Source organism: Natrix helvetica (assembly GCF_964273705.1).
Source record: "Natrix helvetica genome assembly, chromosome: 5".
Lineage (NCBI taxonomy): Eukaryota > Metazoa > Chordata > Lepidosauria > Squamata > Natricidae > Natrix > Natrix helvetica.
In genome coordinates, this window is record NC_138551.1 from 95,200,935 (window position 1) to 95,218,491 (window position 17,557).

At 43.3% G+C, this 17,557-nt stretch overlaps 1 protein-coding gene across 1 annotated transcript in view; it reads right to left on the reverse strand.

The window, feature by feature from the left end:
* Positions 1–1,613: 1,613 nt before the first annotated feature.
* The window catches only part of LOC309393730 (PH and SEC7 domain-containing protein 1-like), a gene marked incomplete at its 5' end in the record, with an annotated part of 73,769 nt that continues 57,825 nt past the window's right edge, over positions 1,614–17,557 (reverse strand). The window contains 5 exons of the mRNA XM_081956225.1: positions 1,614–6,974; positions 8,700–8,843; positions 9,174–9,318; positions 14,147–14,304; positions 15,814–15,884. Coding sequence (XP_081812351.1) covers positions 6,777–6,974; positions 8,700–8,843; positions 9,174–9,318; positions 14,147–14,304; positions 15,814–15,884 — 716 coding nt within the window. The 3' untranslated portion in view covers positions 1,614–6,776. The remainder of the gene's footprint in view (positions 6,975–8,699; positions 8,844–9,173; positions 9,319–14,146; positions 14,305–15,813; positions 15,885–17,557) is intronic.

Consider the following 17,557-nt stretch of genomic DNA (forward strand, 5'->3'; position numbering starts at 1 on the left):
TCGCAGAGCGCCTGGCGGCCGCCTATGTAAAAACTCAAATTTGAGTCATTTCCCTTTGCGGGACGGCTGCCTCCCCCCCAGCGAAAGGTGGTATTAAGAGCAAGGGTTCTGCCTGTCTGACCTGGGTGAAAAGTACCTCTGGCCCTGGTAATATGGCTCAGGCACCCTGTAAGAGGGTCTGTGGTAATACGGGGCCGGACCATTTGGCGTTGGTAGGCAAGACTTTCTTCTTGTCCTTATTCTCTATTAGGATCGGATCCAGGGCCTCCCCAAACAAGGAGGCGTGTGAGTAAGATGCCGCTGCCAGATTCCATTTGGTCTTATTGTCTACCTACCAATTGCACAGCCAAAGGAGGTGCCTGGATATTACAGAGGTGGACAGTGCCCAAGACGCATACTTGACAGAGTCAAACGTAGTGTCCGCAGAAAACTGAGTTGCAGATATGATTTTAGTAATATCCTGTAGGAGGTGTTCGTCAGATGCCTGGATATGGTCCCGTAACTGGCACAACCATAAGACCGTGGTGTGGTTAAAATAGGCCACCGCCAACTTAATGGCCCACGCAGAGGCTTGGAAGTTCTTACGTAAGGTAAGCTCTGCCTGCCTATCCTCAGGCTTAAATTTATCAGCAGCGTCGCCTAACACTCTGGTCGAGGTTGCCAATGCTGCCACTGGTGCATCCATGGTGGGAACCTGAAGAGCCTGTGCAAAGGCCTGTTCTATGTTATAGAAATGATGGTCGTTACTCCCTGGATTGGGGAACACTGAAGGCCATGCCCACTGCTCCTTCACAACCTGCAGAAAAGAGGGGGCATCGGGACCTCTTCCTTATCGGAGGATGTATTACAAAACATGGCCTGGTTTGGGTCCCGAGGCTTGGAAGCCCCAAGGGTGCCCCCCCCCAATTTGGTGGTCAAGTGAAAGAGCTTCATCCTCAGAAAAATCCACCTTACGTTGGGCCTCCTCCCCCATGACAGACCTTCGCTGACCACGGAGGCGGAGCGTGGTCTGGAAGCTTCCTGGGAAAAAGTCAGATCACTAGAGCGCCTAACCTAGGACTTCTCATGAGATTCCCTGTGGCCTGAAGAGTGAGTCCTGTTGTTTCAATCCAGATCTACCAGATCCTCTTCAGTTGGCCCTTGTGGCTCAGCACCAAGAGGGGGCAAAGTAGGGGGAGGGAGATAATCCCGAGAGGTGTCCTCCAGTGGGACCCCCCATAACATCCCTGACTGCCCTGGGAGATAGAGGGGGGATGATGAAATCTCCTGCCTAGAATGCCTGGAAGGCCTAGCAGGGGATCCTAGAGAAGGAGGAGAAGGGCTGAAGCCTCTGTGTAAATGGTCTGTGCAATGGGGTGGGCCTGCTGGGACGAGTCTCTTTCTGCCTGCCAGAGGGCTCTCGAGTTGTTGCCCTTGAAGGATGTTGGGCAGCTAGGAGTTTGGAAGTCACTGCCCTGGTCCGGGGTCTGGGACCCCTCTCTTCCACCCCCGAGTCTCTCTCCGATGATCCTGACCCAGCCTCAGCCATGGCGACTGCCATTGTACTCACAGTTCAGCGCCACTGCTGCAAATGGCTGAAAGCCCTCAGGCGCTACGGAAGACCTGGGCTGCTGCTCCCGGCTTCAAAATGCCCCCCCTCAATTAATGGTCGCGATGCTGGGGAGCCACTCCAGCAATTGGTGCCACTCCCAAGATGGCCAACTCGTGGTGCTCCTTGGACACTCAAAATGGCCACCGCTGCCCAAATTGTGCTGGCATGATCGCGGCATGCCTCCTTGTGCCACAAACAAGCCACTGAGCCTCTCACCAGAGCAGCCGCTCCCGAAACACTGCAAATCAGAGCCTGCCACCCCCAAATTAACAGGGACCGGGCAGCGCTCCGGGTGGCAAGTGGGGTGGAGAACACCGATCCAGCTCTCCATCCCCTCCAGGTGGCAAGAGAAGAATGGCCCCTTTAATAGCCAGCATCTCAACAATTTATAATTTAGATTAGCCAATTATTCCAATCACAAATAAAGTTCACGAAGTTTCCTCAAGCAGGAGCCAAAACACAATCTGCTTGGACCAAAGACTGAAGGAAACTGGGGCGCCAAGGGAAGGAGGAGGCATGGCGAAGAATTTCCCTCAGTCTCTGGACCCATCAGGCTGTGTTGATATCCCACAAGTAGCCCCTCCCGCATCACACACTGGAAAACGGTAGCATCTTTTTACTACCAGTTTGGGCAAAAGTGTCTGAACCAGTTGCATTTCACCTCTGCTATAAACCTTTTAAAAAGAAGCATCTTACCTTTTCATTTTCTCTGTGGTTACAATCAATCAAATCTTTATTTGGTTATAAAGCAGAAATCACAATTTATTAAAATAAAATGAAAAGTGTGTGTGTGTGTGTGTGTGTCTGTGCAAAAAGTGTTAGGCAGTTGTGCAAAAATACTGTAAATTAAACCTTTCTGAAATCCACCCTGGTCCACAGCACCTGCTGCCATTTTTCCGCACCCCAGTTCCTATCCTATCTTTTCATGCACCGTCGAGTTGCTTAGCCTTGTTTTCACATAGGTATAGCTTTGGGGGCATAATTCTTCCATGACAACCACTTCTGGCCAGACTTCTTTGAACAGTAGATGGGTGTACCTGGGTCCTACTGGTTTCTGATGGTTCTCTGCTGATGGCACTGCTGGAAATCGTCCAATGTTGAAGGGAAGTAAGCATGATGTGTCTTTCATATACTGCATTAAGTTTCCTTGGCTGACCACTGTCTATGGTCCTCAATGTCACCTGTTTCTTTGTGCTTCTTCAAAAGAGCTTAAACGGCACATTTTGAAAGCAGAGTCTGCTTTGAAATCTGCCTGAGAGAGACCTTGCTGATGCAGTATAACTATCGTTTTGTTCTTGTGCTGTTTTGCCATGGCGTATGATGTGAATTGGGGACACGGTGGCTCAACGGCTAAGATGCTGAGCTTGTCGATCAAAAAGATTGGCAGTTTGGCGGTTCGAATCCCTAGTGCCGCGTAATGGAGTGTGCTCCCATTGCTTGTCCCAGCTTCTGCCAACCTAGTTCAAAAACACGTAAAGATGCAAGTAGAAAAATAGGCACCGCCTTTGGTGGGAAGGTAAGTGTTCCATGCACCTTCAGTGGTTAGTCATGCCGGCCACATGATCATGGAGATATCTTCAGACAGCACTGGCTCTTCGGCTTAGAAACAAAGATGAGCACCGGACCCTAGATCGGGAACGACCAGTACATATGTGCGAGGGGAATCTTTACCTTATGATGTGAATTGATGGTGGTTTGAAGGCAAAGGCACACCAAATATTGATTTGGAATTCTCTTTTATTCATTTACTATTTGTTGATTGATTAAACTACTACTTCTATTTCTGAAAACATTCTTAGTTTATAGCATTTTTGCACAATTGCCTAACACTTGTACAGTATTTTCTCCCTCTGTGTATTCTGAAATGTCTAAAAATATTTAAGATGGGTTAGATTAGGGGTGTCAAACTTAAAGCTTGGGAGCTGGAGCCTGCCTGCAGGGTGCTTAGATCTGGCCAATGGGGCTGCCCTGGACTGGAAACAGTGAAGGACCAGCCCACAGTATCTCTGCCAGTGAAAATGAAGCTTAAGAGGGCTGCGTGCGGCCCTCCAGAGCTCTGTTTTTGCTGGCAGAGGGTTGCAGAAGGCTGTCGCAGCTAAAAACGGAGCTTGGGAGCCCGTTTTGCTGGCAGAGTGCTCAGGCCTCCACAGGCTCCCCCAACACCAGTGACGTCGAGCTGGCCACACACACCCAAAGTCAGACACAACCAGAGGTGATATTCATCAGGTTCTGACCAGTTCTGGAGAACTGGTAGCGGAAATTTTGAGTAGTTCAGAGAACCAGTAAATATCACCACTGGCTGGCCCCACCCCCATCTATTCTCTGCCTTCTGAGTCCCAGGTGATCTGGAGGGAATGGAGATTTTACAGTATCTTTCCCTTGCCATGCGCACCAAACCACGCCCACCAAGCCATGCCATGCCCACAGAACCGGTAGTAAAAAAATTTGAATCCCACCCCTGAACACAATTCTGATGTGGTCCTCAATGAAATCAAGTTTGACACCCCTATGGCATAAAGTGCAGACTACTGAGCAGTAATTCAGGGTAGAATGAGCCAGACAGGTCCAATAATAGCATTTTAAGAAAAAATGAATGAGAATGACTACCTCCAATTTTACAATGGTTCAGATTGGAACTAGAAGGAAGTAGAAATCACACCACTCAAATTCCATGAGAAGAGTCGTCTCTTGCAGATTTCTCCTTCAGATAGCTGCAGTTTTATCCCAATCAGTCATCTCTAATAATTACTGCCACATAAAGCCAGCATGTGTAAGTATTGAGAAACAGCTTTACACAAGTTCTATCTGCTTTGTAGGATATGCATAGACCACGGCTGTCATCTATCGGGGGCTGCTTACCTGAGCATTCACACAAATTGCCCTCCTTTCCCCATATACTTTTAAATCATGTACATGTTCTGGCCTAGGCTTCCCAAAACCCCGAAGCAGAATCCTTGTCCCGACAAAACCCCTTTTTATTAAGTTAGTGAATTCCTCTCATTCACATCCAGCAAAGTCTTTCAAAGGTGAATCACAGACCTTATCTGACTTGGAGAGCTGCCAGGCTGATATCTTCAAAATGCAATGCTGTACTTGGCAAGGAGTCTTTGAGAGTCACAAACCAATTAAGTGAACTAATTGTCTCCTGCAAACTTCACTCCCCTTTCGCTCTTTATTCCCTATGGGAGGGGCCATCCACCAACCACTCCCTAGCAGGCCCTTGTTCCTTAACTGTTCCCTTCTGGCAGCTCTGAGCATGCGCACATCAGGAATATCAGAACCTTTCCCAGACTCCAGGACTGGCCTATGTTCCTCCCCAACCTCCTCACTGACTGAGTCTGACACCAACTCCACTGTTGGGCCACACTACAGGAATACATGTAGGAAGTAATGGCTTCCCTCAATGCCACCATTAAATCCTTGGCATTACAAGGCTCCAAACGACACTTTTGTTTAAATGACAAAAGCTATGTGTGTGAATGCAGAACTGATCACAGTTACAAGTAAACAATCAGACCTTTTTATTCGGTGTAAAACATGTAACTCCTGGGTTACATTGCTGGTACCTTGACAAGGAATGGGAGTTCTTTTTCTAGGAACCACCCCACTTTGGGGGGGATTATTAAGGTGTTTTTTCTTAATGGCCATTTCAGAACAAGTGCTGTGTGCATCTGCATAATCCAGCATCTAAGACAGGCTTCTCTCCAACATCTGAAAGATTTTTCAGAAAAAAAATATGGTGCTTTCCACTCATTCATATTGAGGTGGTCAGTTATGTGTTTGAATCAGGCAACTGAAGCTTTGGGTCCTGATTTATGGCATTCACAGTAACACATTCTTTATCCGATTTCTGTAATACAGAGTTTGACGGAGAACTGTAGATGTTGGAGCTGGTTTACTTCAGTAACTGAAGAAGAAACTGTACAATTGGTGTTGGTTTTTTTTTTTTACAGTCCGCATAGAACAGAAGAAATCTGACATATTTTCAGATCCAGTGCTGGATCTCTGGAACTGGTGCTTTATCTCTTGGGTATTACCCTGCAATATCCCATCATATAGATAGTTATACCCCTTCTCCAGAATTTCATGTGGTTATAGTTCAGCCCCAATGATCAGCTTCGTCCTTTTATCTTTCACTGCATACATAACATTGTCATCAAGCTTTGAGTCGCATTTTAAAGCCTTTTGAGATTATAAATTAAGGGACCATGTTATCTATACAGCTGTTAGGACCATACTACTTATGCAACCAATTGTTTGGGAGTTGGGAATGTTCCTGGACATCTGGAATCCCCCCCATCCCTCTGAATAGGCCCCCATCAGGCTCAGGCAATAGACTGGCCAGTTTTTCCTACTACATAATCAGCCTATTTTGTTCTGGTCACTCAAATTCATAAATTACTTGCAGAATCTAATTAGGCCTAAGACTAGCAGGGGTGTTCTGCTGTGGAACAGGAGAATGGGAGACAGCAACAAGCCCTGATTTTACCTGTTAATGATAGTTTCTTTGAAGCATAGGCAATCTCTGCCCGGTTTTGTAAGAGGTGAACAACTAGCAGGATAAGTCGTGACCCAGCTTGTGCTGATGAGAAAATAACTGAGCCACTCCAAGAGAGCTGCTGGTGGTGGAGGAATTGGGCTTCCAGGAAGGAACTTCCAACTCCTGCAGGTTGACGGTGCTGCATTGTATCTGCAAGGGAGATGATGAAGAACCTCTGCTCCCAGCATTCTTATGTAAAAGTATTACTCGGCGTCATGTCTTATGCGTGCCAAAATTATCTTCAGCGTTATCGGTACTAAAAACTGTAAAATATATATCACAAAAATTGTAAGAAAAGGAAGGGAAGTAGTCTCCTTTCTTCCACTTTCCTATCCTTGGTTTTGCAAGAGATAGAAAAAAGTTGGTACAGTGAAGCACTGATTTAAGAATGCAGATCTGTTACTTAACTGTGGAGTTTAGTACTTTCATCCGTAAACTATCGTCTGATTATACTGGGAAGGCCGTATAATGTAGGACTGTAGTCACATTTTCCCACTGGTGAAGTTGATACAGAATTAGGCCCATTTATAATGTCTTCCCTTCCCTCCTGACCATGAGCAATGACAATTTGCAAATTTCTAGGACAGGAATGCCATTTTCTTTGCCAAGAGCGATCATCTATCATCTTTGCTCTTTACTAGTAGCTTACTGATTGTTGCATTTTATCTTGGAACTTGTGCCAGCTGGCTCCTGGTTCAGGGGAAGGCTGGACTGGGACTCCTTGAAGCTGTCTTCTGAGCTACCCACTGTAACAAACAGGGTAGCTTCCAAAGCGGCCAGATCCTCAGAGCCAGTCTTCAACTTGGTGCGCATTAGTGTAGCATAAATGCCATAGCGTAATTTCTGCAGAAAGCAAGAAACAACAGGTTTGGTGCCCCACTTGGCTGATGTGTTAATAAACAGGTATGGACTAAAGAAAAGGCAAGGAGTAACCCATAATGAGTAATCTGAATAAGATTACATTTTTAGGTTCTAGGGATAACATGGGCATTGGAGGTAACATGGTGACTTCTGGATGTTTTGGACTACAGCTACCACAATGTCTCACAACTGACCATGCTGATTTCAGATTATGAGAACGGAATATCTGGAGGATACAGATTTGATCATAAATGTGTTGCTTTAAATCCTAAAATCTTATTTTATTCCCATTAAATCAACAAAAGGATTACCGTCAGGGGTGAAATTCAGCAGGTTCTGACAGGTTCTGGAGAACCGGTAGTGGAAATTTTCAGTAGTTTGGAGAACTGGCAAACAGTCTGGCTGGCCCCAAAGTGGGGTAGGAATGAAGATTTAGCAGTATCCTTCCCCTGTCACGCCCACCAAGCCATGCCCATAGAGCCGGTAGTAAAAAAATGAATTTCACCACTGGTTACCATGTTTCCCCCAAATTAAGACCTGGTCTTATTTTCTTTTGGGCCCCAAAATAAGCACTCGGGCTTATTTTTGGGGAGATCTTATTTTTTTTCATCACAAGGCCTGGCCAATCCGGGTGCCCTGCCTCCCCATGAGCCCACAGGAGGTGCCGACCGCGTGGAGGCTAACTGCAGCAGGAGGTAGAGGGAGGCAGGTGCCCAAAAGGCATCGGCCTGTGCACCTCTGATCAGCTGCAGGCCATGATAGAGAGCATGGTTGGTGCCACTGCCATGAGATGAGAGTGAGAGAATAATCTGATCCAGCCTCTCTCTGTGTGAGTGAGTGTGGGTGTGTGTGTGGGTTCCGGCCGGTACGCCCCGGTACGGGCATACCCGTGCCTGCTGGGAGCAGCAGGCACTACCAGAACCTACCCGGGCCATTTGCGCACTCGCACACAGTGTATGGCGCCTGTTGTGACGGGATCTAGAATCCACCACTGGTGTGTGTGTATGTGTGTGTGTGAGACACAGAGAGAGAGGGAGGGAGGGAGAGGGAGATCTCTCTCACACATACACACACACAAACACACACACACAGGTTGAATTAGATTGCTCTCTTTCTCGCTCTGTGTTGGCAGTGGCGGCACTTCAGTGCCTGGACGGTGGGGCGTTTGTTACTTGGCCTCTTTCCCTCTTTTTTCTCCCCACTCCTCCTCCTCCTTCATACAAAAGCTGTGCTTTTTGTCTGTCCATTGCAGTGCAGTGCCTGGGATTTACTTTGGCAGCGGCGGGGGTTGGGGGATAGTCAATCTCTGTTCATTCGTGGTGTGGTGCAGAAGCTAATCCCCGCCCCCCACCAGACCAGGTGAGTCTGGTGGGGCTGGGGTGGGAAACTGAGTGCCGCTGAAAGCAACTGAAAGTGTGGCGTTCAAGCCCTGGAAGATTGTAGGAAGTGTGTGCTTAGAAGCAACGAATAATGAGAACTGCAGGCAACACTATCCCTTTAAACTACCGTATCTTCCAGAGCTTGAGCATTCACCAACTGCTTCTCCAAATATCTTTGGCCTCAGCAAATTACTATTGGTGGCCTTAGATCAGTCCTGATGGAAGGGTTGCTAAATGAAAATATTTTCCCTACCACTCTTCTGCTACCATCTCCAACATTGCTTTGCGAATTGTGTTTGGATTTCACTCTTTATGACTTCCTACTTACTTCAAATATCAGATACTCCTCTTTCTGCTTCAGTTCCTCATACTCCTTGCCTTTCACCTTCTTCTCAGGTAGGGAGGAACGATGCTCCAAGAGTTCTGCTGCCATGGCTTTAAATTTGATTTCATGACTCTTCAGTTGCTCTTCCTGTGGAAGAAAAGGGGGGGAAAAGCTGCTTGGTCTCTATTGTAGGCCCCCACAGGCATTCACAATGTGTCTTCATTTTCCTCTTTGCCCTCTGTGGTAATGTTACCAATCTTACCAGCTCTTTGAATCTAGATTTTTGCACAGATACAGAGACACACAACTGCCTCTTGCTGATTTCAAGGCAGTTTATTCAACTCTGGAAGTTTCATTATTTCTGAGCCCTTTCTTTGCATTACAACTTATTATCTTAACCCCATTCAATTTTTCTCCAGTTCTTCCAGAATAATACTAGAATCACTAAAGAATGAAGAATAAAGATGCCCCACTTACCTGTGATAGTCTTGTGGAAGAACTGGGCAGTAACGGTCGAGTGAATTTTTTTTGGGATCCAATGGCTGCTGGAAATGGTGGTGCAGAGAACATGGCTGCTACCACATTAATCCGTGTGATCCAGGAGTGCATTTGTTCTGTGTTCCTGGAGTAAGATGTAAAAGAGATATCATTCTCTAAATCATATCATGGGCCAAAACAGCTTGCCAAAATTGTTTCTTTCAAAAAATAACTTGTTCTTATAACTGTACACAAAAGAAATCCCCATTTCTCTGTAAAAACCCATAAAACAATCCCAACCTCTCACCATGCATTGTGTGATTCTTGAAGGCTATATATTTAAAATAAAACTTAGAAATGATTAAAATGATACTAAGACGGGTGTCAAACTGGATTTCTTTGGAGGACAGGAAGTTCTCCAGCTAGACAGACATGGGGGATGTGAGCTCTGAAGAGCCTCACATAAACCCTGTCTGGCAAACCAACTCTGGGGATCCTTTTTTGAATCAGAACCCCACTGGAGGGAGGGACGAAGAAGGGGCAGCATCTCATCAGACCCAGGGTGAGGCAACAGGTTCCTCGTTGGTTGGAGATTTGCCCTCTAAATCGGAGTACGGGCGGCAGCATGGCAAAATGGCTGCACAAGAAGCTGGCTTCCAGCCAAAGCAACTGAACAGGAGTGTGAGGTTAAGATGAAAGGACCAGTAAGAAATTCATTTAACCCAGTCATAAATCAAAACTTGGAAAAGGCAAAGAATCTTGAGAGTATAAATAATATTAATAGACAGTTCTGGATTTTGGCAAAAAGAAAGAAAGGGAAAATAGAGGGTTGAAACACTAGCCCCCCCAAAAAGCCATCCATTTGAAACAATTTGGACAGATAGGGAGAAAGCAGAAAAGTGACAAACCCACTCAAATACAAACTCTAAATTTGGTTTTGAATTTGAAATAGAAACCAGACATTCTGAAGGAATTACTTCGTCCGAATGTCTTCCAACTAATATATCTTAAGCAACTCCAATTAATGAGAGGTAGAATGCAACAATGGAGAATGATCAAGAAAAAAGCACTATTTTCTCACTGACAACTGATAACCTAATCTTGCCTGTGTGGGAAGTTTTAATTAACCAAGTGTCATAAATCAGAACTTAGAAAAGCAGGAGGCGAAAGGAACATACCCTGGGTTGACTGTATGCAAGTGTGTTCCAATTGATATATTTTGAGCAATTGTGGCCAACGAGAGGTGGAGAATGGCAAGGGAAAAAATAATGTCAATGTTTTTTCTTTTTTTTTCTGCAAAAGATCAAGATAGCTCCAGCTTCTCTTCCATTTTTATATTAGTTGAATTAACTAAATTTAAGGTGGACCAGAACTTTGAAATAAGATCTGTATAACTAACTGCAATTTTGGAACTGGACAATAAGGAAGAACAAAAGACCAAGATGGTTCCCGTCATTCTTCTCCATAGCAGCTGAATTAGATAAATTTAAGGTGGACCAGAACTCTGAAATAAGAACTGTATAACTAACTGTAACTTTGGAACTGGACATCATGGAAAGCCGAGGATTTGAAGAACTACTTGAAATTATAAAAAAATAAGCATAAATCATTAAAATCAAGCCTAAATAGAATTCTGAATTCAGAGAAGCAGTTATTTAAAGAAGAAGGGAAGGAAGAAAGGGGGGGGGGGAGATAATTGTCACGATGTTAAAAGGTTTGCTAGGCCTGAACTGAATGAATTGACACTCAAGAGTTAAACTAAGAAAGCTTTATTGCGCAGGTCATAAAACAAAATGTTATCTGAAAGTGATTTATTGCGCACGCGTTACACATTCCAAAATTCCTTTCTTCTTTGTTCGGCAGCCAACTTTGGCAGACGTAGCTTTCATTATCAAAATGTAACCATTAGTTATTTTCTGTTTCATTTACTTTTATTATTTTATTATTAAAGTTTGTTTATTAATTAGAATACTTTTAAAGACTTTTATTTTTCTCAATATCTCAAAAGATATGCGGAAGGGAATCAGCCACGGTCCATTGATCTCAGATATCAGGCGTTTTTTCCCCTGACAATAATGAAGGTGAAGAAACGGTTGGAAATAAAAAGCAGACAAAAAAACTCCATTGGGCTTGGCAGTGGCATAGGGAAAATTGAAAAAGAGGGATTTGTCCCGAATTAAAAAGCAGATAAAAGATGTTTCGGAGGTTGACAGTAGCATAAGGAAAACTGAAGAAGGAGGTTACGCCACAACAAAGGGAAATATAAAAGATTTCTTTGATGGTGGTTTGAGGAAAATTGAAGAGGGTAGACGTGTCAAAACAAAGAAAAGGGAAAGGCAGGAATAGAGAAGTGGGACAAAATACTTACTAGGAAAAAATCAGACAACTAGAAATTGTTATATGGGAAAAAACAAAGCTGAGATAAGGGGTTTACTCCTAAATATGACAATAAAATTAAGTTGCTAACTGATTGATTATTATATTGAAAAGATAATTAAATAAACGTTAAAATATATGGAATATGGACAAATATGAAATTGATATGGGGAGATTGTAAAGCAGAAGTTTGTGATTCACTTTTATACACGATAATTAAATGGAGTTGCTAACTGATTGAACATGACAATAGAAGGACAATTAAGCATGGGTCAAAATATACGAAACATGGACATATATAGAACTTCTAAGATGATGAATAAAGTGAGATATATACCACTTGTTATTCTATATAGTAGATTATAGTGATGAACATTGAACAGTAAGGATTGCCATTTATAGACAATTAAGGGTAACCTAAACTAAGATATGGAAAAATGGAGAGGGAACATGAAATATACTTACAATGGGAAACTATTGAGCTTTAACGACAGAATCACAAAGTGGGGACGTAAGGATGCATAATTATATAAATATAATGATGAAAATAGCTGGGAATTGTAACTACATCTCAGCCAAAATGAGGCTGGGGGGGGGGAGGTGAATGGGTTTAAAAGCACAATGACTTTTTTTTCTCTTTTTTAAAAAAAGGAGGAGGAAGATATATGTTAAAATTAAATACGTATATTGAAAAAGAATTATAAATACCATCAACATAAAATGGAGCTCGCTCAGAAGCTGAAATACACCAAATAAATGAGCTGAAGAGTGTGAAGTAGAGGGGAGAGATAAGGGAAGAAGAGAGAGATAGGAGAGAGGGTGGGGGGAGAGGAGGAGTGGAAAGGGGAGAGAGGAGAAAGAGAGAGGAAGGGGAAGTAGAGAAGGGCGACAGAGGGAAGAAAGGAGGTAGGAGGGGGAGGAGAGAGGGAGAAGAAAGGGATGGATAAGGCACAAATATGGTGTATGGAGAGCAGAAGAGCCAATAGTTGTTTTTGGAAGTTGATGTGTTGTGACCCAGCAGGATCCGTTGCAGCTGCTGAGTGACTCAGATAGCGACGAACCCTATGAGTCGGCTATGGAGGACCCTGGACAGGGTTCAGATGCAGAGCAGGGACCAGAGAGGCTGGTTGGCCACCAGGAGGCACTTGAGGCATGGAGCAATAGGGAGGATCGGAGGGAGTTTGTCCCTGTCGCAAGATTAAGAAGGGCAGAGAAACGAAGGCAACAGTTGCTCCGGCGACAAGCTCCTAAGAGATAATCAAGCTCAGGCGGTTGGGGCATGGCCCCTCCCAAGAGCATATATAAGAAGGGACTTTGGGATGAGGCTGTTTGCAGGACACAACCGTTCATAGTAATCTGGAGAACTCTTTGTCTGATCTGCCTTGTGTTTCTGTTTGTAACAAGCTGGAGAAGCTCTTATCTGTATCTGTTGGAGTCTGGGTTGCTGCCAACATCTTGTCTGTGAGTCGTGTTTGGGCTTTCAGCCAACAAGATTATAATATTGTCAATAAAGTGTGGCAAACAGCTAAGCCTGTGTCGGTGTTCATTACCGGACGGAGGGGGGTAAGAACAATGATGTAAGACGAACTGATGTAAACATTTAATAATACAATACGATGTTGACTATGTAATAGTATACATGTGGTAATATGTTAAGAAAATGAAAAAATAAAAACTTAAAAAAAAACTTTTAAAAAACCTGGATTTCTTCGAGGGCCGGATCAGCTTTGTAGTAGTCCTCTACATGCTGGCAGGGGTTTGGGTGGGGTGGTGACTGGACAGATGCCTTCTGCAGTACCCTGCCGGCCAAATGGGGTGCGGGAGAGCATGCACAGTCCTCTCTGCCTTGTTTTTGGCCTGAATGGCCTCTTGCAGCACTTTACTAATATGCTAATATGCTGCTTACCATAAAGGGATTTTTGGCTATTGCAGTGATCGAGGGAAAATGGTAACGTTCCAAATGGCCCTTAGTTTGAATGTGAAGCTTTATATAGTTTTTTGCTCTTAAACCTGGAATTTTAAGGAATATGCAGGAGATGCAGTGCTGCTTTGTTAAAATCTTTTGTTTGACAGTTGAGAAAGGAAAGGATGTAATCAGGAAGGCTGCATTCAGTGATTATTATTTTTAAACAGCAAGAGGAACAATAGCAATAGCACTTAGACATATATACCGCTTTACAGTGCTTTTACAGCCCTCAAGCAGTTTACAAAATCATCATATTGCCCCAACAATTTGGTTCCTCGTTTTACCCACCTCGGAAGGTTGGGAGGCTGAGTCAACCTTGAGCCAGTGAGATTCGAACTGCTGAACTACAGTTAGAAGTCAGCTGAAGTAGCCTGCAGTACTGCATTCTAACCACTGCACCACTGAGGCTCATATATAGACAAAACATAGCTGTATTTCTTTTCTTTTTTTATATATTACCTGTTGTGATATGTCTAAGCAACCAAATATCCTTCTAATAATGTAATAAGTGAAATTTCTAATTTTACTTTTAGAACTTTCCTTCTAATGAATAAAACTGATCTGCTGATAAATCAATCTCCCTCCCCCCCATTAGAGGCATCTAATTTACATTCTGTGCCCTCCTGCTTACTGGGCTTGGAAGAGAAAGACTCTCCAGTCAGCTGTCCTGAGGTAGAAAACGTTGGGTCTTTTGCTGTAATCTGATGCTTGGGTGGCCAGTGAATGATGGATGCTGATGGCATTTTTCAGATCTTCCTCAGCCAGGGCTTGGCCAGGTTTATATTCCTCCTGAAATACAGGTAGAGCATACATGTCCGTTATACTGTTTTCCTGATTGGTCCTGTTGTTGCTTTCTGTTATCTATCTATCTATCTATAAAAATGGCTCTATGTGTGTGCCTGGAATGCCTCGAGCAATTTCAACCAAACTTGGTACACGGATGACTTACTCTCTCGAAACAAATACTGTGGGGGTAAGACAAACCTAAAACCCCTCGGGGTGTACTGCTAACTAGAGCATACAAAACATTTGCTAGACCAATTCTCGAATACAGCTCATCTGTCTGGAACCCGCATTGCATATCAGATATTAATACAACCAAGCGAGTCCAGAGGTGTTTCACAAGAAGAGTCCTCCACTCGTCTGCTCACAACAGAATAACTTAAGCCACTAGGATTGAATTTTGGGCTTTGATAACTTAGAACTACGCTGCCTTCGGTCTGACCTAAGGATACTACATAAAATTATCAGTTTGTTTGTTTGTTTGTTTGTTTGTTTGTTTGGATTTATATGCCGCCCTTCTCCAAAAGGCTCAGGGCGGCGTACAACATTAAAAAACCACATCCCAAAAGTTTTAAAAAAATTAAATACATATCCAAAAAAACAAACCGAATTTAAAAGACAATACATTTAAAATAAGTTAAAATTAACAGGCCAGGCCGGCTTGCTGGAAAAGCCAACTTTTTAGGGCGCGTCGGAAGGACCGGAGGTCAGGGATTATGCGAAGCTCCGGGGGCAGCTCATTCCAGAGGGAAGGCGCTCCCACAGAGAAGGCTCTCCCCCTGGGGGTCACCAGCCGACACTGTCTGGCCGACGGCACCCTAAGGAGGCTACAATGTCCTGCTACAATGTCCTGCCAGTCAATGACTACTTCAGCTTCAACCATAACAATATATGAGCACACAATAGATACAAACAGAAGGTAAACCACTCCAAACTCGATTGCAGAAAATACAATTTCAGCAACAGAGTGGTCAATGCCTGGAATGCACTACTGACTCTCTGTTTTTTTTCCCAAACCCCCAAAACTTTTAACCTTAGACTGTCTACCGTTGACCTCACCCCATTCCTAAAAGGTCTGGCTTTCTAGCGAATATAAATTGCACAGCACAGCTGATTATCACACAGCTGATCGTCAGAACTACTGGTTCGGGCAACCGGTAGCATTTCACCCCTGCTCGAACTGTGACATTCAACCATATGTAATCAAATGATTGAGGAATGAACAAAATAAAGAATACCGTGAGGGAATGTATACCAACATTTTAATAGGGGCTTATTTCAGAGAATGTCAATGGATTTTTTTACTATGATTTGAATGGTGTTTAAAGATCTTTATATATTTTTCCACAGCAGAATTTATATAAATACTGTAATGCGTGAATATTTTAAGGAAGTTGGGTATATCTTTTCCACATAATATAATTGGGCATGCAACTGAGATTCCATTCCTTGTGATGTGGAAGTGTGTGTATACTTGTGAGAGGCAGAGACACAGAATGAGCAAGCAAGCAATACCTTCTGTAGATACAAGATCATTCCCTTTAGTATCCCATGGAAAGTCTTCCATCCCCGTTTTCCTCTTGGAGCTGTCAAGCAAAAGAGAATGTTGGTAAAATTTCACTTTGGCAAACATGATAGATTCTGCTGATACCTGAACTGTCTTTGTTGGTGCCAGGGAAAAATATGTTTATAGAGTGTCCACTCTTATTGTAGTCTAGAGCTATGACAGTTGCAAAAGAAAGTTGCTTAAGATTTGTGCTTACTAGTTGGTAGAAGCAGATTTGTAAAAAACAACAACTGTGTATGAACCATATCCCAGATATGTTTGAAGGAAAGCAATTATTGCTTCCTCTATTTCCAGCCCATAAGCAGGAAAATGCTATCACTTGGCAGATGGCACATATCCCTTTCCAATTTCCATTTTTCCTTCTACTGCTGACCCTGAAACTGTTGCTCTGGCTTAAGTTTTTAGCTGTATTAAGATTCCCCACAGATGTCTGCCCCATAAATAAATACATATTTTTCTGAATTTCTATAACTTGAAAATTGAAATCTTTGATACGTTAACAATCTCACTGGGAGATTAATACAATCTTAAAAGAAGCCACATCATGTTACATCATTGTAATGTAATGTTCTCCTACTCTTTTTATTGTTTTCATCAAATGCATTTTTGTCTGTCGTGTCCAGAATAATTTGGCAATAGCTTTGTAGTATTAATTACATGAATCTGCACAGCATGGATCTTACTATAGATAGGTATATCATCTAAATAAACACCACACCTTGACCTAGTAGGTTTTTATTCATTAGCCTCCTAATGAATAAAAAGGTGTGGATGCCCATGTAGACCAAATGGTTTTTTTAAAAAAAACTGAAAGAGGTCCTGTGGAGTGGCAAATGCCATATTCTCTCTGGATTGGTGTTCCAATGGGATTTGCCAATATCATTTGTTAAATCCAAAAAAGATGCATACTTGGTTCTCTCTAGTCTAGACCATCCAGGTGGTCATCCATCCTGGGCATCAAGTATCCATCAAACTCAATGAAATTTGCAAGCTCTGGTATGCAGTTTCTCAGCTAGAATGATGGCTAGTTTTTGCACAGTCTGTGAAGGATAAACTCTCTTCCTTTTACACCCTCCTTTTTAACCAAGGCTCCTTTTCTTTTGATAGTGTGTTCACTGAACGGCTTGAGTTAAAGCTATCTCCACATGTGTGGCTGCCCCTTTGTGTTGGGTATTTCACCTGGTTTTATGAATAATCCCTCATTTTGGATAGCCACCTTTTTAACTATCCCATGGTTAACATTACTTTGTCATGGGTTCTTTTATGTATACCCAAGTTAGTGGGCTCCAAAATTTCAAGAGAGCCAACACAACCCCACCTAATCGCTAGACAACACAAACACACTCAAAGTACTGAAAGATTGGTATTCGCAGTTTTCTATAGCACTCTTCTTCTATTCCACTACAACTTATTTCTCCACTACTTTTCCTTGTGAGCCCAATTTCTTTAGAACAGTAACACTAAAATAAATTTGCCTTAGGCTGCTGCTGCAGGCTGCTTTAGTTTTCCAAACTAACGCAACCCACCTTTCCTGTCACTCTCACGCCAACTACCCAACACCTCCACTCCCAGTTGCTTCTCTGCTCAGCTTTGATAGATAGCAATTACTAGGCTGACTAGGGAGAGGTCTTAAAGAGACAGTACAGGTGCTGGCCATTTTGCAGCCAGTGGTTTTCTTCTAAAATACTTGGT